General features: G+C 54.9%; 4 protein-coding genes across 14 annotated transcripts; 2 read left to right on the forward strand and 2 right to left on the reverse strand.

Moving 5' to 3' along the window:
* Positions 1 to 40: 40 nt before the first annotated feature.
* On the reverse strand, positions 41 to 8742 carry LOC148642261 (uncharacterized). 10 transcript variants are annotated; one of them, XM_088617144.1, is made up of 16 exons: positions 8248 to 8742; positions 8099 to 8153; positions 7691 to 7958; positions 7324 to 7398; positions 7003 to 7052; positions 6758 to 6811; positions 5557 to 5707; positions 5371 to 5453; positions 5071 to 5214; positions 4610 to 4801; positions 3998 to 4128; positions 3484 to 3668; positions 3058 to 3119; positions 1797 to 1928; positions 1651 to 1716; positions 41 to 1573 (listed from the first exon to the last, which is right to left on the reverse strand). In XM_088617144.1, exons 3-16 carry the CDS (start codon positions 7872 to 7874, stop codon positions 1511 to 1513), a joined length of 1572 nt encoding a protein of 523 aa, XP_088473270.1. In that variant the 5' UTR covers positions 7875 to 7958; positions 8099 to 8153; positions 8248 to 8742; the 3' UTR covers positions 41 to 1510. The 10 variants fall into 10 exon arrangements, with proteins under 10 accessions (XP_088473270.1, XP_088473272.1, XP_088473271.1 ...); XM_088617146.1 differs by lacking the exon at positions 8099 to 8153 and having other exon boundaries at positions 8435 to 8742; XM_088617145.1 differs by lacking the exon at positions 8099 to 8153 and having other exon boundaries at positions 8341 to 8742.
* Positions 8743 to 8784: 42 nt separating this feature from the next.
* Positions 8785 to 13762, forward strand: ora4 (olfactory receptor class A related 4). Its single transcript, XM_088617159.1, has 3 exons — positions 8785 to 9001; positions 9194 to 11630; positions 11967 to 13762. Exons 2-3 carry the CDS (start codon positions 11544 to 11546, stop codon positions 12918 to 12920), a joined length of 1041 nt encoding a protein of 346 aa, XP_088473285.1. The 5' UTR covers positions 8785 to 9001; positions 9194 to 11543; the 3' UTR covers positions 12921 to 13762.
* Positions 13763 to 14084: 322 nt separating this feature from the next.
* otud3 (OTU deubiquitinase 3) lies at positions 14085 to 17550 on the forward strand. 2 transcript variants are annotated; one of them, XM_088617157.1, is made up of 9 exons: positions 14085 to 14146; positions 14711 to 15041; positions 15147 to 15295; positions 15403 to 15515; positions 15752 to 15874; positions 15967 to 16059; positions 16290 to 16335; positions 16466 to 16674; positions 16769 to 17550. In XM_088617157.1, the coding sequence occupies exons 2-9, from the start codon at positions 14836 to 14838 to the stop codon at positions 16937 to 16939; spliced, it is 1110 nt and encodes a 369-aa protein (XP_088473283.1). In that variant the 5' UTR covers positions 14085 to 14146; positions 14711 to 14835; the 3' UTR covers positions 16940 to 17550. The 2 variants fall into 2 exon arrangements, with proteins under 2 accessions (XP_088473283.1, XP_088473282.1); XM_088617156.1 differs by lacking the exon at positions 14085 to 14146 and adding an exon at positions 14153 to 14333.
* A 227-nt stretch (positions 17551 to 17777) lies between these two features.
* On the reverse strand, positions 17778 to 22021 carry LOC148642264 (olfactory receptor class A-like protein 4). Its single transcript, XM_088617173.1, has 4 exons — positions 21315 to 22021; positions 20434 to 20700; positions 18697 to 18939; positions 17778 to 18542 (listed from the first exon to the last, which is right to left on the reverse strand). Exons 1-4 carry the CDS (start codon positions 21570 to 21572, stop codon positions 18285 to 18287), a joined length of 1026 nt encoding a protein of 341 aa, XP_088473299.1. The 5' UTR covers positions 21573 to 22021; the 3' UTR covers positions 17778 to 18284.
* Between the last annotated feature and the right edge of the window lie 374 nt (positions 22022 to 22395).

Genomic DNA, 22395 nt, shown 5'->3' on the forward strand with positions numbered 1-22395 from the left:
CCTCTCCCGTCTATATCACCCAGACCCACCCACCGGAGCCTTCTGCTACAAAGCCTTTATTGCAAGTGTACACAAAGATCGTGTGTAGAGCTCTATTAAAACATACGCATCTCAGTAAAGCAAAATATTACACAGGAGAGAAGAGTCTCTCCCTGTCATTGGACATACCCCGCGACACACAGACACACTCTCTTATACACTGACACCCTGTGATACACTGACACGCTTTCTTACACACAGACACACTCTCTTACACACTGACATGCCCCACGACACACTGACACGCTTTCTTACACACAGACACACTCTCTTACACACTGACATGCCCCACGACACACTGACACACTCTCTTGCACACTGGCACGCTCTCTTGCACACTGCCAGGCCCTGTGCCGTGGTGAGGAGGCTGTGCCCGAGAGCCACACTCGGCCTGAATGAAAGGACACAGCTGCTCAGACCGCGATCGTGTACGAGGCGCTTGCCTGCCCCTCCCCTGCCCTCGCGTCAAGAGTACGGGCTCAGGCCCAGGATTCCACAGACTCTGCACGCTGGCTGGGAATGTGGATAACAGACACGGATTCTTCAGGATACAGCCTTCCAGAACTCCTCATGGCCCAGCCCCCCCCCCCGACCAGCCCCCCCCGACCAGCCCCCTGACCCTCTCTGGGGTCGGTCTGCGGAGGGGCCTCCTGCAGAACCAGCACACCACTCCAATCGCACCAGGACAGAAACCGCAAGGCAGCAGACAAGAGAATCCTACCATGGATAACCAGGGAAACAGTCACGCACATGGTAATCAGAACTATAATAATAATGGCTACATCGTGTTCACATTATTTTGAAACCAGTTTAGGTCTCGATCCAACAGTCTAGAAGACAGAGTGCACACCCCAGCGCCCCTCTTGGTACTTGAGAACAGGGGGTTCGAGTCCCTCGACTGCTCTTCCTCAACACCGGGGTGAACACATCGCCCAAAATTCCCACTCCTGATATCGGAAACCGCGGGGCTCCCCATCTGAGCTCCTCATAGGGTGGCAGACTGCGTGTCTCCAGTCCTCAGCTGACACCCGAGAGCACGGCTCGCCTGAGCTAGAGCACGCAGCCCCGACAGAGAGCGCCCCCTACAGGTGAAGGCGAGGGAGCAGCAGTGAGCGCTGTGGGCCGGTCTGAGGGGCTCGGAATCCGAACAGGCTGAACCGTTTCTCCTCTGGCAGGATCAGCACTGAGGCCGGGTTCACCGGTAGTCCGTGTGGGCGGCCCGGCTCAGCGTACAGGTCCGCCAGGGCCCACCTGTCCCACGCATCCTGTCCAGCGTCTTGCACACGACTGTCAGCAGCCGCTGTCCAGCAGGGCGCAGAAAGGGGCCCTGCAGCAGCAGAGAGACCCCCATTCGCAGGGAGCGAGGAAGTGAAGGAGCTGTCAGAGCCGGGGTCGAGCAGAGGCAGTGAGGGGGACAAAGAGATGGGGGGTCGGAGAGACGGGGGGGTCAGAGCTGAGGCATCTCCAGGGATCAGTACTCTTCCTCCTTCTCATCCTCCTCTTCAGGCAGGCCCTCCCGATCCCCACCGCCCCCCTGCAGACAGAGACGTGGTCAGGAGGACGATGGGTGAAGCGCTGATCGGCAGGCGAGGGAGACGGGCTGGTACGTACGTTCTCGGGGTACCCTCCGGGGGACTGCACATGGGCGCCCAGGCCTGCAGCAGTGCTGGGAGGGGCCTGAGGGCAGAGAGAGAGACTGTGAGGAGCAGACAGACAGTCAGAGGGACGACAGGAGCAACACAGCGCAGCCAGCGTACCTGTCCGGGGGGGCGGGCTCTCTGCTCTGGTCCCTCCCCTCCAGGAAGGGGGTGGGCAGGCCACGCCTCCTCCTGCTCATCCTCGCCGTTATCGTTTGGGTCCTCAGCTGCATCGCCGTCATCATCAGGCATCTGCCAGGACAGCCTGCAGTCAGAATCAGGACCCTGTCCCATGATCCCACAGTCCTACATCTGTAGGGCCACAGACCAGGACCCGAAAGGACAGGAGCCGGTAAAAGACAAGGAGTGTAATGAACCGTAAGTGCAGGTTAAAGATGACATTGCACTGGCCGAGAGGGACGAATATTGCAAGCAGAGCTAAATTAAGTAATTAAAGCTTTTTCCAGTATTGCACCAGTAACAGATTGTAAAGTATTTCAGAGACGACAGTGGAAACACTGCCACTGAAAGGGAAATGGCTGATGTATTAAACTAATAGCCCACTAACTAATAACGGAAGAAATTCATTTCTTGCTCTTGAGATATCAGAGTGTGATTGTATTGCTCCAGTTGTACTTAAGGAATTATTCACACACCGTTAACAGAACTCTTCAAATAGTCTCTCAGGCCAGGAGTAGTAGTTCCACTGTCAGGAAAAGTGCTAATACAGTTCAAAGCCACAATAAGGTCAACAAAACCAAACCAAGTGACCAACACAGACCAACAAGCTACATGCAAAGTTATGGAAATGATAATTAGATCTAAACTAGAGAACCACTTGTATGACAGCAGGTTAGTCAGGTTAGTCAGCTGTTAGTCAGCAGGAAGTTAGAGGAGACAGGTCTGCTGAACTAACTCGGCAGAGCTCCAGGAACAAGCAGCAGGACTGATGGACACAGAGCACAGGATACCTGTGGGTTTTCAGAAGGCATTAAGTTTGTCTCAAATCAGTTCTCGGACTGCAGGCACTAGCATTCAAGGAGATGCACGTACTTGAAATAAGACCCAGTAAGTGCAGGAAACACAGGATACAGATAAAGATGAGAGTTCAGACTGGGGTTGTGGAGATCTGGAACAAGCTGTCCAGCCATCCGATGTCTTATCTGCTTTCATGAAATAGCATGATGAGGTCCTTCTATCAGGACAGGAGGCACTACTTTACACAGAGGGTGGTGGGAGTGTGGAACAAGCTGCCCAGCTGTGTTGCTGAAGCCGATACCCTGGCTTCTCTCAGGAAACAGCTGGATGAGATCCGGGGGTCAGTGATGTGAACCACTGGCCTCCTCTTGCCTCTAACCCGTGTTCTTGTGTTGCTGCTCACCATGGGCTCCTGAGCCACGACCCCCTGGCCCTGCGGCAGGCCCCCCTCCTCCACAGCAGCATCTACAGGGACACAGGCAGACAGCAGGAGGCGCTGTGACAGGGAACGACACTCACAGGTCGAGACAGAAAGCATGGCTAGAGTGATCAGAGGGAAGGGGTCTTGATGATAATGGAGTCGATTGTGCTGGGTTATGAAGATTTGGGCACTGCTGGATTGTAGCAAATTACACTGATCTAAACTGGACTACACTGTACCGTGGGTTCAAATCTGGGCTTTGATGCTACAGTTGTACCTTTGATCAAGGTACTCAACCCAAATTGCATCAGCTTCATAAATGGGTCCGCGGCTCATCGTATTAAAAGAGAATTGGTCCTTGACTGACGTATCTAGTTGAATAAAGGGGCCAAATGAAGAAAAACTTACCGATCTCCAGGTCTAACTCCTCTCTCCCACCTCCCTCATCCTTCTTCTCATTGGTCGTCTCAGGCACCGCCTCTTCTAGCTCATTGGCTGCAGCCTCCTGTTGGTGTTCAAACCTCGGGTTGTGATTGGTCCTTATGGGCTCTTGGTCCTGCCTCAGGTTGGAATTCATGTGGATGCTGTTCCAGCTGCAGGTGATACACAAGCACTGTTCGACACGGTGACCCCCTGCCGGTCACTGATCGACACAGGGACAGTCAAACCATCACTCACAAACGGAAAAACAGAATGACCCTCCAAAAGGACCGAGAGACTTACTGCAGCACATTACTGACCAACACAAAATCAGACTACAGATAAGTGCTCCTCTCGCGTGAGCCGACAGCTTGTAGGACCTCGACACTTCATTCCTGCAGTCTTCCTCTTCCTCATCTCTCAATCGTCCTCTTCTTCCTCTCCACCCCCTCTCTAGATACACGTGACGCAGACGGAAAGGAGCACAGGATCCCCACTCTACCTCTCCAGCTGCCCAACACCCTGCCTCTTCAACTTGGGCCCAGTCGGCTCGGCCCGCTGGTTTCCTGTGGGTCTGCTGGCCGGAGCTCTTCGGAGCCTCAGTTCCAGCTGGCTGGCAGCCACAGGCGCCACCTGCCAGAGAAAATCAGTTGTGGACGGACGCCCATCTCATGATCTCATGTGCTGTGAGGCAAGAGAGGCAGGAATACAGAGGAGGGGCAGCAGGGAGGAGATGTCAGTGTTACCAGTCAGAGGAGACAGAGGGAGAGAACTGAACTGAGCAGGGTCTGTACGAACAGGGAGAGAGAGATGGAGAGACAGTGTGAACTGAGCGAGAGGCAGGGTCTGTACCAACAGGGAGAGAGAGATGGAGAGACAGTGTGAACTGAGCAAGAGGCAGGGTCTGTACGAACAGGGAGAGACAGTGAAGGAAAGAGGTGAGCAGCCCTGTCATCCGAAGCCATTAAATTGGTGCATTCCAGCCGATGATGAACTGACTGAGCTTGTTTAGGGTTTGAATGAAAACTTCCAGGACCGGCGCTGTCCATGTCTGAGCTAAATGCTGGGGAGAGAGAGAGAGTGCAGGAGAGACGGGCGAGTTTCGGATCAGTACCATATTCCGGTTTTGGATTTCGCTGACTCCGTCTTCTTTTTTCACATCTGTGTTCAGATCCCGTCTTGGCTCCACCCCAGCAGGAGCCTGCTGGCCAATCACACCCTTGCCTTCAGAGCCTGGAGGTGCGGCCGAAGCCTTGGCCCCGCCCACACCAGGGGCGTGGCTGGGAGGGAACGTCTCTCTGGAGACCTGAGAACACAGATGGCAGCCAATAGGAACTAACAAGACACAAAGGGCATGTGGTCTTGGAAAATGATATTCATAATGCCAGTGACCGTGACAGTGTTGTTACACCATGGAGAGAAAGAGGGAGCTAACTTATTTAAATTCTTTCAATATAAAGAGTTCAAAATGTTCAAATAATGGAGTGTTGGTTAGGACCTCTGTGAATTAATTATTGCAATATTGTTAATGATGGCCAGTGTATCCACCGAGGTCAAGACGCAGTGACTCTGTACCTTCTGGATGACGGGCAGCGGCTGCTCCACCCCAGGACGCTGGGGCTGCCCTCTGAAGCTGAGCTGGGGAAGGACGCCGGGGTCCTTCAGTCCAGGCACCTTCTGCAGTGCCTGCTTGAGCTGCTGGAACTCGGCCACCTGGGTCTGAGGGAAGGAGACAGGCACGTCAAGGGGCAGCCCGTGGTGTGGACCCCACTGTGGCTCAGTCACACAGACGGTGACAAGCACACACGCACAGCCCTGCGCAGTGGGCGAGCAGGCGAGCGGGCCCCTGGGCCTTTCCCGGCTCTGCAGCCCTACCTGAGCGCTCAGCAGCTGCTCACTGATCTCCTGCCGAGCCCGTCTCAGCAACTTCCCCTCCTCCTTCAGCTTCACCACGGTGGCTGCGAGAGATGGGTAGGCAAAACACAGCCCGCTAGCTCAGACCCGTGCCGCCCCAGCGGCGCGCAGGGCGGGCAGGGCGGGCAGCGGGGGCAGAGCACTGACCCTGCAGGGAGCTGATGTGCGCCTCGCTCTCCGTGCGCAGCTGCGCCTCCCGGTGGCGGCAGTCCTCCAGTGCGCGGCGCTGCGCCAGCTGCTGCTGCCCCTGCTCCGCCTGCAGAGTCCGGAACTGCTGCCGCACCTCAGCCAGCTGGGTCTGAAAAGCAGGCAGCTTCAGGCCCGCCGCAGCGCTACCAGCACGCAGCTTCAGGCCCGCCGCAGCGCTACCAGCACGCAGCTTCAGGCCCGCCGCAGCGCTACCAGCACGCAGCTTCAGGCACGCCGCAGCGCTACCAGCACGCAGCTTCAGGCACGCCGCAGCGCTACCAGCACGCAGCTTCAGGCACGCCGCAGCGCTACCAGCACGCAGCTTCAGGCACGCCGCAGCGCTACCAGCACGCAGCTTCAGGCCCGCCGCAGCGCTACCAGCACGCAGCTTCAGGCACGCCGCAGCGCTACCAGCACGCAGCTTCAGGCCCGCCGCAGCGCTACCAGCACGCAGCTTCAGGCACGCCGCAGCGCTACCAGCACGCAGCTTCAGGCCCGCCGCAGCGCTACCAGCACGCAGCTTCAGGCACGCCGCAGCGCTACCAGCACGCAGCTTCAGGCCCGCCGCAGCGCTACCAGCACGCAGCTTCAGGCCCGCCGCAGCGCTACCAGCACGCAGCTTCAGGCCCGCCGCAGCGCTACCAGCACGCAGCTTCAGGCCCGCCGCAGCGCTACCAGCACGCAGCTTCAGGCACGCCGCAGCGCTACCAGCACGCAGCTTCAGGCACGCCGCAGCGCTACCAGCACGCAGCTTCAGGCACCCCGCAGCGCTACCAGCACGCAGCTTCAGGCACGCCGCAGCGCTACCAGCACGCAGCTTCAGGCACGCCGCAGCGCTACCAGCACGCAGCTTCAGGCACGCCGCAGCGCTACCAGCACGCAGCTTCAGGCCCGCCGCAGCGCTACCAGCACGCAGCTTCAGGCACGCCGCAGCGCTACCAGCACGCAGCTTCAGGCCCGCCGCAGCGCTACCAGCACGCAGCTTCAGGCACGCCGCAGCGCTACCAGCACGCAGCTTCAGCCACGCCGCAGCGCTACCAGCACGCAGCCAGTTCTCCTCACCGCCCGGCTGCTGCCTTTACACCCACGACTCCTCGCGGGGGCACGGGGGCACGGGGGGCACGGGGGCGCAGGGGCACGGGGGCACGGGGGGCAGTACCTTCAGGATGCTGAGCTGGGAGCTCAGGGCGCTGTGTCTGTTCATGGCATCCTGCTGCTCGGACAGCGAGAGAGAAGAAGAGCTCGTTAAACACCTCTTTACAGCTCGTCAAACATCTATATCCACTCATTTAGCTCATGCCCTTAAATAACACGTTTTTTTATTTTTTATTTTTGTAGATCTTCAACATCTAGGATCCAGCATTTGCTTTGACAGGGATGTCCGGTCTTGCTGCTCTTACTCACCTTCTCCTTGTTCAGGGATTCCTGGGCCTCCAGCTTGTAGACCAGGAAATCTGCAAGCAGGCAGGGAGACAGAGAAAAGACTAACTGAGCTGAAGAGAGAAACACACAGACACAGCAGGAAGGTGCTGAGATGAGACTGTGAGAGACAGACAGACAGACAGGGAGGAGAGACAGACAGACAGGGAGGGAGGACAGACAGACAGGGAGGAGAGACAGACAGACAGACAGGGAGGAGAGGCAGACAGACAGACAGACAGACAGGGAGGAGAGACAGACAGGGAGGAGACGCAGACAGACAGACAGGGAGGAGAAAGAACACACCTTCCTTGGTTTTTTTGTGCTCCACTCTCTCCTTCTGCAGTGACCTCTCCAGGCGCGAGCGATGTTCATACACCACTGAGACACAGAGGGACACTGCTCAGTGGTCAAGCTCAGGCAACACTCTTCATGCAATCCACACTAAGAAAGTAAGCCTGAGGCAGAAGACAGATCTGCTCTACAAGCAGCCAGACCCAGAGTCTGCAGACAGAAGGCTGGGAAACGGAGGAATGGATGGGAACATCACTTCCTGTAAGTGTTGCGCAGGCAACAAGACAAGAACACTCACAGCAGAGCTGCCTGTTCTCTCGCTGAAGCTGCGCAGACAGCAACATACAAGAACACTCACAGCAGAGCTGCCTGCTCTCACCCTGCAGCTGCGCAGACAGTGCCTCCTGCTGCTGGCGGTGTCTGGCGGTCTGCAACTCCAGCGAGCGCGTCGTGTGCCTCAGGTGGCTGTACAGCAGGGCGCCCGCACACACGGCCCCCAGCGCCAGCAGGCACAGGGCCAGCTGCAGCGCCCCCTTCGGGCGCCGCCCGCACAGCGCTCCCATGGTGCTCCAGGGGGCTAGTCAGCTCCATGCGACACTGACCCCCGCATGCCCGCTCTCTGCAGCTGACCACACGTGAGTCCACACCTGGCGAAGAGAAGAGCATTCCTCCTTACCACCTAATTCACAGGAAAGGACCCAGAACCTGGCGCTGTGCTCTATCCTGCGGTGGGACAGCTGGCGCTGTGCTCTATCCTGCGCTGGGACAGCTGGCGCTGTGCTCTAACCTGCGCTGTGCTCTATCCTGCGCTGGGACAGCTTCTGGCCGAGTGAAGAAATAACCTGATTAGTCCAAATAAAAAGGACCGTGAGTCCCATGAACCCACAACCTTGCAATTGAACTGCAAAATCCGAAGAACTAGAAAGAAGTTGCAACCTCGACAGATGCAGCGCGTACAGCCTCAGGACCTTCGCCCTCACATCAGTATCAGCACGAAGCAGGACAGACGGACACAGACACGGGCGTTACCAGTCCGTAAACTCTTCACCCCTTCGTCGCACTGTCGATAATCTGAATTTACACTACTCAGCTAAGCAGCGTCCAGCCGAACCCCTGTACTTGCCCCTCTGCGTTCAGGACCGGTGCCGGGGCTCGGATCCCCGGTAGGCGTTCAGGACCGGTGCCGGGGCTCGGCTCCTCGCTGGGCGATCAGGACCGGTACCGGGGCTCGGGGGTCCGGTTGTTGTGAAGTTCGGGCAGGAGGCGTGTCTGAGAGCCTCGAGGGCACAGGAAGCTCTGTGCGCGAGGGGCAGGAAACCGCCTCACGGCTATCCCGCTGCCCGCGAGCGGGTCGCACTTTGCTGGTTTTTACTGGTGTCCTGGGACAATCGGACTCTGGGCTGAGTGGGAGAACAACCGCTGCCATCGCTTTTATTTTTACACTCCACAAGGACGCGTCTGTGCCTTTAAAAGAAACTCAATACCGCTTTGGACTGGAGCCGCCGTGGACTCGAGAGCCCGCCCCTCTCCCCTCCTTCTCAGCCTCACCATTGGCTACCAGGCCCATCGCTCGCAGTGACTGACAGCCCATGTGGCACTGGCGATTGGACAGACGCTCGACTGACCCCGCCCCTCACACGCCGTACGGCCGTGATCAAAGAAAGTTCTGCAGCGAAACATGAGTAACGGGGTGTGTAACTAATGTGCCGTTTATACTGAAACAGAATGACAGGAAGATGTGGAAAACCTCCGTAACTATTACTACATTCAGTAGCAACAACTACAAAGACTATATTTCATTTAAATATAATATTCATTTATATTTTCATGTTAGTAACACTGTAAATACTCCCGAACAGTGATATTCGTTGTCTCCTCACAGGCCTGACCCCGCCGCTCATGTGAGTCCCAGTTTCCATCCGGCAGAGCTCTGCTGGCTGAACTCTGGCTGAACTATTTCCTACACCGAAAATCAGACCTGAGTGCAGACAGCAGTTCCTGCTCTCGGCTGAAAGGAGGGCACAGAAGTGGTAATGAATGAATTAAGAGCTGAGCTGGGAAACCGCAACAGTGAGAGGACAGTTTTGGAGTTCAGTTCAGTTCAGGCAGAGTTCCTGGACTATGAGGACACAGCCAGGTTACACAAGCTGCTGATTAGCCAGATAATTAATTATTGGGAGCTCTCTAACGAGGGTAAAGGGCTGACTGAGGACTTCTGTGTAATGAGGCTCTGGAGAGGGGCTGCGCAGAGGCAGGGCAGGAAGCTATCTCGTCATCGATCGAGTTAATTATCTGGCCGGTTAGTTGCGATAATGAGGCTGGCAGGCACAACCTGGGACTCCACGCACAGCAACAAGAACTGTCGTCGGGACAGATCTTTTTTCATCCAAGACTGACATAACATTTACAAAAACAAAATGATAATTACATAAATTACAGTCCTTTTGTGAAAGGAGAAAATCACAAGAACCATTCCGAACGAAAGGAGCCATTTGGCCTGTCTTATCCATTTGCTGTTGAGAAGCTTATTGACCCCTGGATCACATCCAGCTGTTCCTGAAAGATGCCGGGGTATCGGGCAGCTTGTTCCAGACCCCCACCACCCTTAGGGTAAAGGGTTCCTACTTTTCTCTCCCCTGTAGTTTAACTGCTCGTTCTGGAGAAGCCTGCCGGGTGGACTGGGAGTCTGACAGCAGTGTCAGGTCTCCTCCTCTGCGGAGGAACAGGCTCAGTGCCTGCTGCCCGTCAGTGTAGGACGATCCCCTCAGCCCCATCTGGATGGATGCCAGAGCAGCAATAACTTTTGTGTAACATGGTGACCAAAATTCTACGAAATAATCTAAATGGGACCATTACTTGTGCATTGTGCAATTTTCACATACAGTAAGACCCTTGATTGTTGGCGTTGTCACGGCTTCAAGACCCGGGAGCTACTTGCTGTAGGTCCACGTCTGGCCCCCGGTTGGCGCACAGCTCTCCTCCCTGCCTGCGGAAGGATCCTCTCCAGCTCCTCCTGAAACACTTCGACCTGCAGACCTGTCTCTGACAGACACCGGCTCTTCAAACCTCAGTGTCAGTGGGAAACGTGCCAGATCGCAGGACGCAACACTGTGTGTGTGAGAGACATCCCCAACACTCCTGGTGCACAGGAAGCGACAGTGGGAAGACAGACCCACTGAGTCCAGGCTGGAGTGAAAACCTGGAGAACAGCCACGCCCCAGGAGCAGGAGTGAATGTCAGTGATGTCCAGACATCCCCGATCCTGGAGGACACTGTGCTGGGTTTATTCCAGCTGGGCTCTGCATCTCCAGGGCTGAACTGATCTGCCTGCTGCTTTAGTCCTGTGTTTACCTTCTTCGCTTGGTCTGAAGCATGCAGAATAGTGCACAGCCTCTCCTCAGACTGCTGGCTGGGCCCTGTGTCTGGTGGGAGCTCTCAGTAGCTGATCTGTTGAAGAAGAACAGACACAGGTGGGAATAACACTCTATCAGACACACCCTTCTTTCTTTCTGCAAGGGTCCAGGGGAGTACACTTCAGGCAGCACACCTGGAGAAGGGTAGTTCTGAAAATCTGAAACTTCTGAAAGAGCTGAAACAGGTTTACAAATAAGGCTCTTTCTGTTACTCCGTGATCAGGCTTGGGAACTGCTGCTGTAGATCGTTGTCCAATCACAGGCACAGCGGCTCCTCCTGCCTGTGTGTCTGCTGGTGTCCCAGTTTGGCCCAGTAATGATCTACTTTCCAGTAAACCTGCAGATACGCTGGCCCTCTGGGACCAGGATCTGGGAGGAGTTGTAGTGTCCAGTGCTGTACCCTGTGCTGGACCCTGGCGGGCACGTTGTCGGACCCACTCTGATGGCAGGACGTTGCCATGGGAGCGGTGCCACGCAGGTGGGTGCCCCTGTGCCTGCCCAGGTGAGAGAGCAATGAGCTGGTTGCCGGGGAACTGATGTGGGGATGAAATGGGGCATAAGGAGGTGACATATCAGCAGTGAGGGGCAGTTCAGTCAGACACACAGAGCCAGAGCACTGTACTGACACAGGCAGCCTGGCAGGGGACAGGCACGCGTGCAGGAGCCTCTGAACGCAGACGGGATCCACTGCCCGGGCTGGACCGGACCCAGAAACCCGGGCTGGGCTGTTCTCTCCAGCGGCTGCTCTCCCGGCTCACGGCTGAGTGAAGCTCTGGGAGTGTAGGGACAGCCCTCCGCCGCTGTGCCAGAGGCCCCAGGATGGCACAGGTCCTGCCGGTCGATGCCATACTGTTCGGGGTGCTGGTCCTGTCGGGCATTGTGGGGAACGTACTGGTCATCTGTGCGGTGAGAAGGCATTTCACTCTGTTTCCCTAACCTTGACTTCATCATGCTACTGTTTCTGCACCTTCACCATCTTCATAGTGCACTACCTATTTTTACTGTGCCGCTCCCTGTTTGTACTGTACCCTTTGTGTGCAGTCTTTGTGCCAGCTCTTCAATGCCTCGGTGTGTTTTTATACTACTTGTCTCTAACTTCGCTCACCCTGCTCCTCTCTCCCCCGCTCTCCTGCTCCAATCTCCTTCTCTCTCTCCTGCTCTCCCCTCTCTCTCCCCTCTCCCCTCTCCTCCTCTCTCTGTCTCCTGACGGCTGTTCCTTCCTTCCCCCCCGCCTTGCCCCAGGTGGTTCAGTCGGTCCTGCAGAGCTCCTTGCTCAGGATTCCTCCCTCCGACCTGATCCTGGCCAACCTGTCGCTGGCCAACCTGCTGACCTCCTTCTTCCGCACCGTCCCCATCTTCGTCTCGGACCTGGGGCTAGAGGTGTCGCTGGCGCCGGGCTGGTGCCGGCTCTTCATGTTCCTGTGGGTGTGGTGGCGGGCCGTGGGGTGCTGGGCCACGCTGGGGCTGAGCCTGTTCCACTGGGCCATGCTGCGGCGCCACTCCTTCATGTCCGGCCTGCAGGCGCACCGGGCCGAGCTGCGGCGCGTGTGCGTGGCCCTGGCGCTGGTGTGGGCTCTCAACTTCGCCTACTCCCTCCCGGCGCTCGTGTACTCCACCCACTCGCGCGGCAACACCAGTGTGGAGCTCATGGTGATCAGCTGCACCACACGCCCCCTGCTGGGCTGCGTCTGGGAGTTCCCCTCCGAGGTCCAGGGCATCGCCTTCGCCACCGCCTCGCTGGTGGTGAACGAGCTGGTGCCCCTGGTGCTCATGGTGGGCACCAACCTGGCGTCGCTCTGTGTGCTGCGGCGCCACATCCACACGGTGGCCGGGGCCAACGTGGAGCTGCAGGACCACATGGCCTCGGAGCGCAGGGCCAGCCACGTCATCCTGGTGCTGGTAACGCTGTTCGTCACCTGCTGGGGGCTGCAGGTCACCGCCGTGACCCACTACAACTACAACCGTGGGCGCCAGGCCGAGACCCTGCTCACCGTTTCGCACTTCGCGGCTTCCGTCTTCGTGGGCTTCAGCCCCCTGGTGGTGGCCCTGGGGCACAGCAAGCTGCGGGGGAGGCTGCGGCGCATGCTCAGGCTGCACTGCGGCAGGAGGGAGGGGCCAGGGGGAGAGGACGTGGGGGACAGGGAAAGAGACAGAGAAGCAGCGACCAAAACTTCTACCACCTCGAGGCCCTGCTGAGCCAAGAGCTGAGCCAGCTGGTCCTGAGACTCACTGGCCCGAGCCACACCGACACCAGCCAGCCTCAGGACAGCACTGCTAGAGCACCACGACTCAGACTCAACCACATCACAGCACAGATCAAACAGCAATATCTCACACACTGGGACACACACACACAAACACAACATAAACTGGAATGCTACAGAACCCTAAACAGACAATACACACTAGCCAAATATCTGACCAAATGGAAACAGACCTTGATGAAATACAGGCTCAGTGACCACAGCCTGGACACGGAAACTGGACACAGGCAGAGCTGGCTGCCCAGAGAGGACAGGCTGTGCTCCCACCGCCAACGGGGAGAAACAGAGACAGAGACACACTTTGTGCTGCACTGTGGAAACTACTCTTGGTTTAGACAACAATTCCTCCGTAAATTGACAAACCTAATTCCAGAATTCCCACACCTGCCAGAATTAGAACAGCTCTCAATCCTACTGGGAGACCTCAGTTGAACTGGCAGCCCAGTATATGATCTCCTGTCACATCCTAAGGAACAGTGAGCCTGTCTCTCAATAATGTTCTATGTGTTGTATGTTGTATGTTAACGTTATGATGTGTTTGTATTGTAAATGTCTGTACATGTTGTGTTGATTGTATCTGCTTTGGCAGAACCGTAATTCATCGTCATGCCAATGGAGCTGCTTGAATTATATTGAGAAAGGAGGGAGGAGCCAGTAAGAGGAATTCACCATATTATTGTTGCAATTGTTTGTTAAAGTCTTGTTAATCGTTATTGCCTTGACAAAACTGTTATCAGTGGTCGTGCTAATAAAGTTCTTTGAATTTGAAATTGTTTTAAGCATGAGCACGTGTCTCTGTGTGCATAAGTACAGCTATGGATGTGTGAGTATCTTTGTGTAAGTATAACTCAGTATGTGTCTGTGAGTGTTGTGTAGGTGTGTGTTATGTATTTAATTCCAATGTATTTCTGGGCAGTTTTATCACAAACCATAAATAAGTAAAGTAATTCAGTTACGTCAGACGTGACGAGAGCAAGGGAAAACGGGAGAAAGAAATTAGAGCAAAAGGATATTTAATGTGTCCTACCAGTAAGTACTCCGATTACTTTAAAAAAAAATCGAATTAAAAAGGCAAATTTCGGTACCGCAGAGTACGGTTTGGACCTCGGAGGATACCTTACTACGAAACCGGAAGCCGGAAGCGCTGGTGTTGCGGAGGTACTGGTTGAAAATAAACACGCGTCAGTCTCTACACAACACTAGGATGCAACACAGGGGCTCGACTGGTGTCGTCAGTATCGTCAGTATCGTCTTTACAATCATCCACTTTTAGGAGCGCTGTTGGAGACATAAACAGAGCTATTGTTGTCAAGTTATGCGAGCTGTTCTGACGGGGCTGGACAAGGTACACTGTTACTGGCATCGTTATTTTTATTAATAATAATAATAATAATTGCTTACACGTATGTAGCGCTTTTCTGGACACTCCACTCAAAGCGCTTTACAGGCAATGGGGATCCCCTCCACACCCCCAGTGTGCAGCCCCACCTGGATGATTTTTATTGCTGTCTTATTTTTCACCTACTCTGACTCATTACTCAAGTGATATAGCGCCTAACACAATATCGCTCCATGCCCTGGCAGTGTGGTATCTGGGCCTTGAGAGAGTATTATCACAGTGTCACAGGAGTGCTGTGGATGAGGGGTTGGTAGTCTCTCAGTGGTGGCGATGTATTGTGTGTATTTCTGGGTCTTCATGAACCTCTCTCCCCTCTCCGGCAGTGCCTGGCGTGACCCTGACGGACAGGCTGAGCCCCTGTGGACCAGAGGGCTGAGCGCTGTGAGGGTCTGGGTGTGCGTGTGTCCGTGGCGACCCTCTGGCGCAGCCGGCGTGTCCAGCAGCCCTCATGTCCCGGAAACAGTCGGCCAAGGCGGGTCGCGGGAACAGGAAGTGTGACGTGGAGAGGAAGCGGGACGAGCGGGCAGCTCGCAGGGCATTGGCCAAGGACAGGAAGAACCGCCCCCCGGGGGAGGAGCAGGGGGAGGAGTTTGTGAGCTTCAGTAATCAGCTGCAGGTGTTGGGGCTGAAGCTCCGAGAGGTGCCTGGAGATGGGTACGAATGCCACTCCCTTTCTGCTCGTCTCCCTCTGTGTGCTTGCCTGCCTGTCCGGGAGCCAGTGCGGGTGTCGTGATGGCTCTTGGTTTGTGCTGGTCTTAGGAACTGTCTGTTCCGGGCTCTGGGCGACCAGCTGGAGGGTCACTCGCGGGGTCACCTGCGCCTGCGGTGCGAGACGGTGGAGTTCATGGAGAAACACCGGGACGACTTTGAGCCCTTCGTGGAGGATGACATCCCGTTTGCTCAGCACGGTGAGAGGAGGGAGAGAAGGGAGCGGAGGGAGGGCAGGGAAACTGCCCTGCGGTTTCTAACCGCTGTTCCTATTCTCTACTTTCCCCCTCCTCCCTGTCTGTGTCAGTGGCTAACCTAGCTCAGCCGGGCACCTTCGCGGGGAACGACGCCATTGTCGCCTTCGCCCGCAGCCAGCAGGTCCGAGTCGTCATTCACCAGCTCAACGCGCCTCTCTGGCAGGTGGGTGTGGCTGCGGGGTGCCTGCGGCGCCTTGGGGTCACCTGGGTCAGTCTGGGTTGGTGCAGCGCGCAGATGTAGTGGCCTCACGTTCCTGCTGCAGGTATCTCTTGTGGACTCAGATGCTCAGGAGGGGTTGGGGAGGGTTTGATTGACCTGGGAGAGGTGCAGCCTGAGGACTAGTCGGGACAGCAGCGAGATGGCGCTAATCGCTCTCCACTCTTCTCTCTCCCCTCTAGATTAACGGCTCCGAGAAGCCAGTTTGCCGAGAGCTCCACATCGCTTATCGCTATGGTGACCACTACGACAGTGTGCGGCGAATCGGCGACAACTCCGAGACTCCGGCCCAGCTGCGCACAGAGGTCAGGGGTCGTAGTTTTGGGAGGGAGGGGTCTGGGCGAGGTCTCCCAGTCTCCTGCTCCTCTAGCTCTCCCTTCTTTGTCTCTCCCGGCAGACCCTGAGGTCAGGAGGCCACCACGAGTCTCCGGACTCTCGCGCTGGTGGGAACACGGACAGGCCTGCAGACAGCTACAGGACGAGCAGCACGGTCAGTATGGCCGCCTGTCCAGGCTCCTCTCTTGCCATCTCTCCGCTGTGGTTGAGTTCCCTCCTGTCACCTACCTTGTCCATCCATCCACCTCAGCCTTCTTCTCATTTCCTGCCTGCTTGTCTTACTTTCCCTGTCTCTCTTCCCCCTCACCTTGCTTGTTTCTCATAGGTCTCTCTTCTCTGTCTAAGATCTCTGTTGTATTAACGACCCCTCCCCTTCCCCCACAGGACAGCGGTCTGATTCTGCGGAGCCTGGCATCATACAGCCCCACAGGTCAGCCTCTTTGTCTGTCCCTGTGTTTCACGGCCCATTTGTCCTCCTGTCTGTCACACTACACACTTGTAGTTATTATTATTTTTCCCCAATGGGCCCCAGAGTTGTGACTCACTGCTGCCCCCCTCAGGTCGAGTTGAGAACTGCAGTGACCTGAGTGCTGAAGCTCCGCCCTGCCCTGTGGAGTGGGAGGAGTCAGAGCCTGAAACTCATTCATGCCCTGGTCTGTGGGAGGAGTCTGGAACAGGGACACGCCTCTTCGGCCCAATGGTGCAGACAGAACACATGAACAGCAAACCGCCAGCAGGGGACGGTACTGTGCACAGCCGCACAGCAAAGGTACCGATGAAGGCCGGAGCATGTAAACGGTCCTGCCCATCAAGTGGGTGATGCAGGCCACTGCCTCCTCTCACTCATTGCTCCTCCCTGTCAGGTGTCCAACAGGCAGCGGAAGGAGCAGCAGCGCTTGGAGAAGAAGCGCCGGCAGGAGGAGAGACACAGGCAGAAGATTCTGGAGAGTCGGGCCGCCCAGAACCAGGACCAGAACCTGAACCCCCCCAGCTCAGTCACACTAGTGCGGGCTCTCAACACGCTCAGCATCTAGACTGGGCTTGGACTCTAGGTGCCGGGCAGGACAGGAATGTACAGTACTTGACCTGGGCTAGGTTACCTGAGCTGGACTGGACTGATCTGGACTGAATCAAGCATCCTGACAAGGCCTGGACTGGACTGAAGTGGAACAGACTGTACTGACGGGAGCTGGACTGGACTAGACTGGGCCATACTCTCAATACACTGCAGCTGTGCATGGGGCCGGTGACTCTTTCTCCATGTGTACTCTGATTGCAGGTGAAAGACTTGTGTAGGGAGGCAGCAGAGGAGTGCTGATGACGTTGCTATGGAGAGAGGGAATTAATCATGTTAAAAAGATAATGAACAGATTACACAAAGCACTGGTGATGTTAGGATAACACAAGTGGCTGGAGCCGAGGCCTGAACCTCTGTCCTGGGAGTCCCAGCCCTTCCTTGAGCGCTCCTGTACCGCGCCCATTGGGGTCTGTTGTAGCTGTTAAAAGACTTTGACCTGCGGTGCTGGAGTCTCTTACTGATGAAGTAGGTTGTTAATACAGGGAATTTATGATTGCCATATATGCAAAATTTATACTGTATGAATGCTGATTTAAACATATTCAATAAAGATTGCCAAGCTGGGAATGGCTCAGAGAAACGTGTTTTGGGGATGTAGCCCAGGATATGAATAAAAAATGCAGTCCTTAGCTTAAGTGTGTGGAGGGAGACCAGACTCCCAGTGCACACCAGTCTGATCCTCTCCAGTTCTCACCACCTGCAGACCAGGTATTCTGCTCCAGAACAAGTCTTTAGTCTGCCTAGTTTAGATAAATTGATAATAGATCTTAAATAACTCTGAAACTATACAGAGCCAGTATCTACGTGTTTGCAATTGAATAAACAGTTTTAGACATCCAAAGTTTAATTGTAGCAATAGTTTAATAAGCTTGATATATTTTATATCACCACATTTCACAGGGATGTACAACTGCTTGTCCTCTGCAAGAAGTGAAAAAGTACATTGAGCTCACAAGAAATTCTCCACACGTGTTAGAAAAAGAAATTTTAGAGAAATTTGAAGAGATTTGCGCTGTTCCGAGACTAGATTGTTGTGGAACACCTAACACTGACTAGCCTGAAGTGGCAGCAGTGTCTGTTTGAGGTGCTACAGATCATCTGACATTTTTCCAGATGATGTGTGAAAACATCACAGTCGGCTGTATCAGACAGCACTAAGATCCGGCCACACAAGGACAGAAATCTGATCTGAACCTGTGTCTGGTTGGAGGGCATCTAACAAGGGGACTTTCCATGCTCTAACTGGGACTCGATCCTTGCAGACATTTTTCAACAATATTCCGGGTGTAACATCACTTGCTTTAACAGGACTTTTTCAAGCACCTTTGCGAGAAACAGAAGCTGTGGACGTGGTCTGCAATGACCCTGAACATGGCCTTCAGGCGGCTGTGTCCAGTCAGCAGCACCAGGGGGCTGAAGGCGATGAAAAGGCTGTTGGTGAAGCGCGCCATCACCAGCAGGAACTCGGTAGAGGGCCCACGGTTGTAGTTGTAGTAGTTAACAGACAGAATGCTGGCGCCCCAGGAAATGATGAACAGCATGATCAGCACCAGGACCACCTAGAGGAGGAAGACGTAGACAACGCACTGAGACACACTGCAGCACACTGAGAGACACTGACTCACTGACTCACTGACACTGCAGCACAGCTCTGTGTGTCCCAGCGTCTCTCACTGTGTCTCACTGTGTCCCGGCGTGTCTCAGCCCCCCTACCTTGGCAGCTCGTCTCTCGGCGGGGATCCTGCGGGTCAGCGTGGTTTCCCCCGCCCGCTGGGAACGGCCGTGCCTGGCCAGCGTGTGCAGGGTGCCCAGGTTGGTGGCCACCATGAGCAGGATGGGAAGGAGCTCGTGCAGCACCAGGGAGGTGGTGGCATACGCCAGGCCTCCGCGGCGAGAGGGGAAACTCCAGACGCACCCCAGCAGAGGGCGGGTGGTGCTACTGACCAGCATCAGCTCCTACCGAGAGATGGAGGGAGACTGACTGACTGACCAGGGGGCGGGCGGACGGACAGATGGACAGACAAGCAGGAGCTCCGTGAAGCTGGCCCCCTGCAGACAGCACAAAGGATGAAACCCACCTCATTCGTTAGTGCTGCGGTTGTGCTGGTTTGTGTCGCTGAAAGTAGTGTTTGTGCTGCTTTCGTTTCCGAGATATAGCGCCTTGTTTTTTCGGGTAATCACGTGACTATCTAGAAGGAAGTTTACAGGTACCAACAAACTCGGTGCTTGAACTCCTGATTGTGATGAAAACAATGGGGGCAAATTGTTTTCCGAGTCTGACCGGCCGGGTGGGATGGATGTTTCAATATATTTCAATTGAGTGCCTTCTTTCCTGGCTGTGACGTCACTCTGTGACCTACAAAACAGCAAAGTCACGACCACCAGATCTTTCAGTTGTGATCTTTTGATTGGTTGACCCCAGACTTTGGAGCCTTTACACGGATAAACAGTCTTACAGTTAGGGAGGAGTTACTATGTTAGTTCATTGGGTTAGGTGTTTTCTTTTAATTTTTAACCGTGTTCTCGAAAAAGTATTGCTTGTGTACTCCTTTCATTGAAGAGACACCAGTTTCCAAATTACCGCTGGTAAAACACGAGAGCCCATATTCACATTTCTAGGTGTTAGTTTCAAGATCGATATAACAGTGGTCTTGTTGTTCGTAAAGTTGCAGATTCAAGCCTTTTTGAACACGTGGCTCGTCCCTTGGTGCGCATGTTTAAGAAGGAGAGAGTGAGAAACTGATCACTTCTTCCGATTTTTAAAGAAGCACACCGCTACGAAGTATGAAGACGTGCTTGTTAAAGCCTCTTGGTAAGAACATGCAATTGTTTGCAAATTTAATTTTCCTGCTCAAACAAACGCACAGAAGACACTTATATTAAATGCAAAATCCAACGCCACCCCCAACCGGGGCAAACAGAGGAACACAATTGCAGGACTGTTACTCTCGCACCGGTAACAGACGCTTGAACTCGGCAGACGGGGTCACTGGAGGTCAAAGTCGCCGTGCGTGGTCACGTGATCACCGGGAAAACAAGGCGCTGTATCTCGGGGATGGAAGCAGCACAAACGCTACTTTCAACGACACAAACCGGCACAAACGATTGAGACCGGTCCGCTTCCCCTACGACGTTATAGGGGGCTGGACAAGGTCACCCCCTGAAAAAGAAGACGTTATATCTAAGGAACGAAAGCAGCTGGGAAGTTACTTTCAACGGAACAAACCGGCACTAACGACTGAGACCAGCCCAGTTCCCCTACAACGTTGTAGGGGGTCTGAGTGACGTCAACCCCCCAAAAAAGCGAAATATCTCGGGAAATAAAGAAGCTGGGAAGTTACTTCAACGGCACAAACCGGCACAAACGCAGCACTAACGACTGAGGTGGGTTTCACCGTTTGTGCTGTCTGTAGGGGTCAGCTTCACGGGGCTACAAGCGAGAGCTCTGACCTCAGTGGAGTTGCGGCCCCCCTGTGTGGAGAAGAAGAAGGCGGGGAAGGAGTACAGAAGGTTCAGGCTCCAGATCAGGGCGAGCACCAGCAGGAGGCGCTGCAGAGACGCCCGGGGGCCATGGGGGCCGGCGGGGACCACGGGGCCCAGCCTGCACAGCGTGAGGAAGTGGAAGGCGCTGAGGCACATGGTCATCCACACGTTGACAGAGCGCAGCCACACCCACATGAACATCAGGAACTGGCAGCACCCTGGAGAGGTGAAGAGCTGGGAGCACACAGAGAGAGCAGTCACTGCAGATTATAGACACAGTATAGCAGTCACTGCAGAGTACGGAGACAGTATAGCACAGTCACTAGAGTACAGAGACTGTACAGTACAGTCACTGCAGAGTACAGACAGTACAGTACAGTCACTGCAGAGTACAGAGACAGTATAGCACAGTCACTGTAGAGTACAGAGACAGTATAGCAGAGTCACTGCAGATTATAGACACAGTATAGCAGTCACTAGAGTACAGAGAGCAGAGTCACTGTACAGAGTACAGAGTACAGAGACAGTACAGAACAGTCACTAGAGTACAGAGACAGTACTGCAGAGTCACTGCAGAGTATAGAGACAGTATAGCCGATTCATTGTAGAGCACAGAGAGTACTGCAGAGTACAGAGTACAACAGAATTCCTGTATAGAGACAGTACAGAAGAGTCCCTGTAGAGTCCAGAGAATACAGCAGAGTCACAGTAAAAAGTCACAGTACAGAACAGAGTACCACAGAGTTGCTGTACAGCACACAATAAGTATAGCAGAGACAGTACAGTTCAGTACAGAGAGCAGCACACAGAAAGACATTACAGCACAGAGTTCAGGACACAGACGATACCTGCAGCCCCACGTCAGCCAGTACCAGGGGAATGTTTCGGACCAGGGATACCAGCAGGTTGGACAGCACCAGGTTCAGTAGGATGATGTCAGAGTGCTGCCGGGCCAAGCCCTCCTTAACGAGCCCTCTCCCAACCATGCCCATCACCAGCCCATTTCCCACAATGCCCAGCATCACAAGAAGCCCATACAGGGCATTCTGGGCTGGAATGGCAGCTTTGAGGAGCACAGTGACCACTTTGTTGGTCTGCTCCCCCATCTGTGTGCGACTGTCTGCTGTGAGGCGGACTCTGGGACACTCGTCAGTCTGCCTGCGTCTGCTCCTCACTCTGCTGCCAGCACTGCCTGTCTGCCAGAACCCCACTTCTCCCCTGGTGAGAGTGTGCACACACCCACACGGACACAGAAACACAGGCTCACACCCCCATAGACATGGATACACACACCCACACTCACAGAGGAAACACGCTCACATACACACACACACAAGAGGCTGGGTGGAGGTGGAGGGGAAAAGACACTCAGGGTATTAGTGACAGTAGCTGAGGAAGCAGATTACCTCCCTAATTACAGCACAGCTCGTTAGCTACCTAATTAATTGAGCCACCTGTGAGCAGAGGCTTCCCTTGGAGTGAAAGTGTGGAGGGCTGGCAGGTGTCTACTGCCCGTCCCTGCTCGCTGGGTGACCAGGGCGGGACACAGACGTGAGCTCCATGATACCGACGGCCCGACAACTGATCCATAACCCCTCCCTCCAACAGCCCAATCCTGGTGTGGAATGCCCGGCCCCAGACACTCAGGAACTGCGAGAAGTCGTTGTGCTGGTCCAATCAGTCAATAGTGAGCTGCCTGAGCTGCCAGAACAACACCCTGACTCCAGGAGCAGACCCCTCCGTCCCTCGCGAGCCAAGTTGTTGAACAAAGTGGACAGCCTGTGTTTGGAATCTGGGAAGAAACCGAAGGACCAGGGAAGAATCCACAATCCACAGAACATGCAAACTCCACACAGAAGGCACCGCAGCACAGACTCACTGTCTCACACATTCCACACCCACGTCTGCACTAGATCATACCTCCACACC

The sequence above is a fragment of the Lepisosteus platostomus genome, chromosome 23 (assembly GCF_059453375.1).
Source record: "Lepisosteus platostomus isolate fLepPlt1 chromosome 23, fLepPlt1.hap1, whole genome shotgun sequence".
NCBI classification, from domain to species: Eukaryota; Metazoa; Chordata; class Actinopteri; order Semionotiformes; family Lepisosteidae; genus Lepisosteus; species Lepisosteus platostomus.

What these genes read in the sequence shown, in the direction of transcription:
- LOC148642261 (XM_088617146.1), bottom strand. Translation starts at nt 7,874, where the DNA reads ATGGGAGCGCTGTGCGGGCGGCGCCCGAAGGGGGCGCTGCAGCTGGCC. An exon ending in GCACATCAGCTCCCTGCAGG is followed by an intron (nt 5,454 to 5,556) that starts GTCAGTGCTCTG and finishes CATCTCTCGCAG; the next exon opens with CCACCGTGGTGAAGCTGAAG. An exon ending in GGTGTTGGGCAGCTGGAGAG is followed by an intron (nt 3,669 to 3,997) that starts GTAGAGTGGGGA and finishes TATCACCTGCAG; the next exon opens with CTGGAACAGCATCCACATGA.
- ora4 (XM_088617159.1), top strand. Translation starts at nt 11,544, where the DNA reads ATGGCACAGGTCCTGCCGGTCGATGCCATACTGTTCGGGGTGCTGGTC. An exon ending in ACGTACTGGTCATCTGTGCG is followed by an intron (nt 11,631 to 11,966) that starts GTGAGAAGGCAT and finishes GCCTTGCCCCAG; the next exon opens with GTGGTTCAGTCGGTCCTGCA.
- otud3 (XM_088617157.1), top strand. Translation starts at nt 14,836, where the DNA reads ATGTCCCGGAAACAGTCGGCCAAGGCGGGTCGCGGGAACAGGAAGTGT. An exon ending in CGGCCCAGCTGCGCACAGAG is followed by an intron (nt 15,875 to 15,966) that starts GTCAGGGGTCGT and finishes CTCTCCCGGCAG; the next exon opens with ACCCTGAGGTCAGGAGGCCA. An exon ending in TGCACAGCCGCACAGCAAAG is followed by an intron (nt 16,675 to 16,768) that starts GTACCGATGAAG and finishes CCTCCCTGTCAG; the next exon opens with GTGTCCAACAGGCAGCGGAA.
- LOC148642264 (XM_088617173.1), bottom strand. Translation starts at nt 21,572, where the DNA reads ATGGGGGAGCAGACCAACAAAGTGGTCACTGTGCTCCTCAAAGCTGCC. An exon ending in TGGCTGACGTGGGGCTGCAG is followed by an intron (nt 20,701 to 21,314) that starts GTATCGTCTGTG and finishes GTGTGCTCCCAG; the next exon opens with CTCTTCACCTCTCCAGGGTG. An exon ending in GGGGCCGCAACTCCACTGAG is followed by an intron (nt 18,940 to 20,433) that starts GTCAGAGCTCTC and finishes ATCTCTCGGTAG; the next exon opens with GAGCTGATGCTGGTCAGTAG.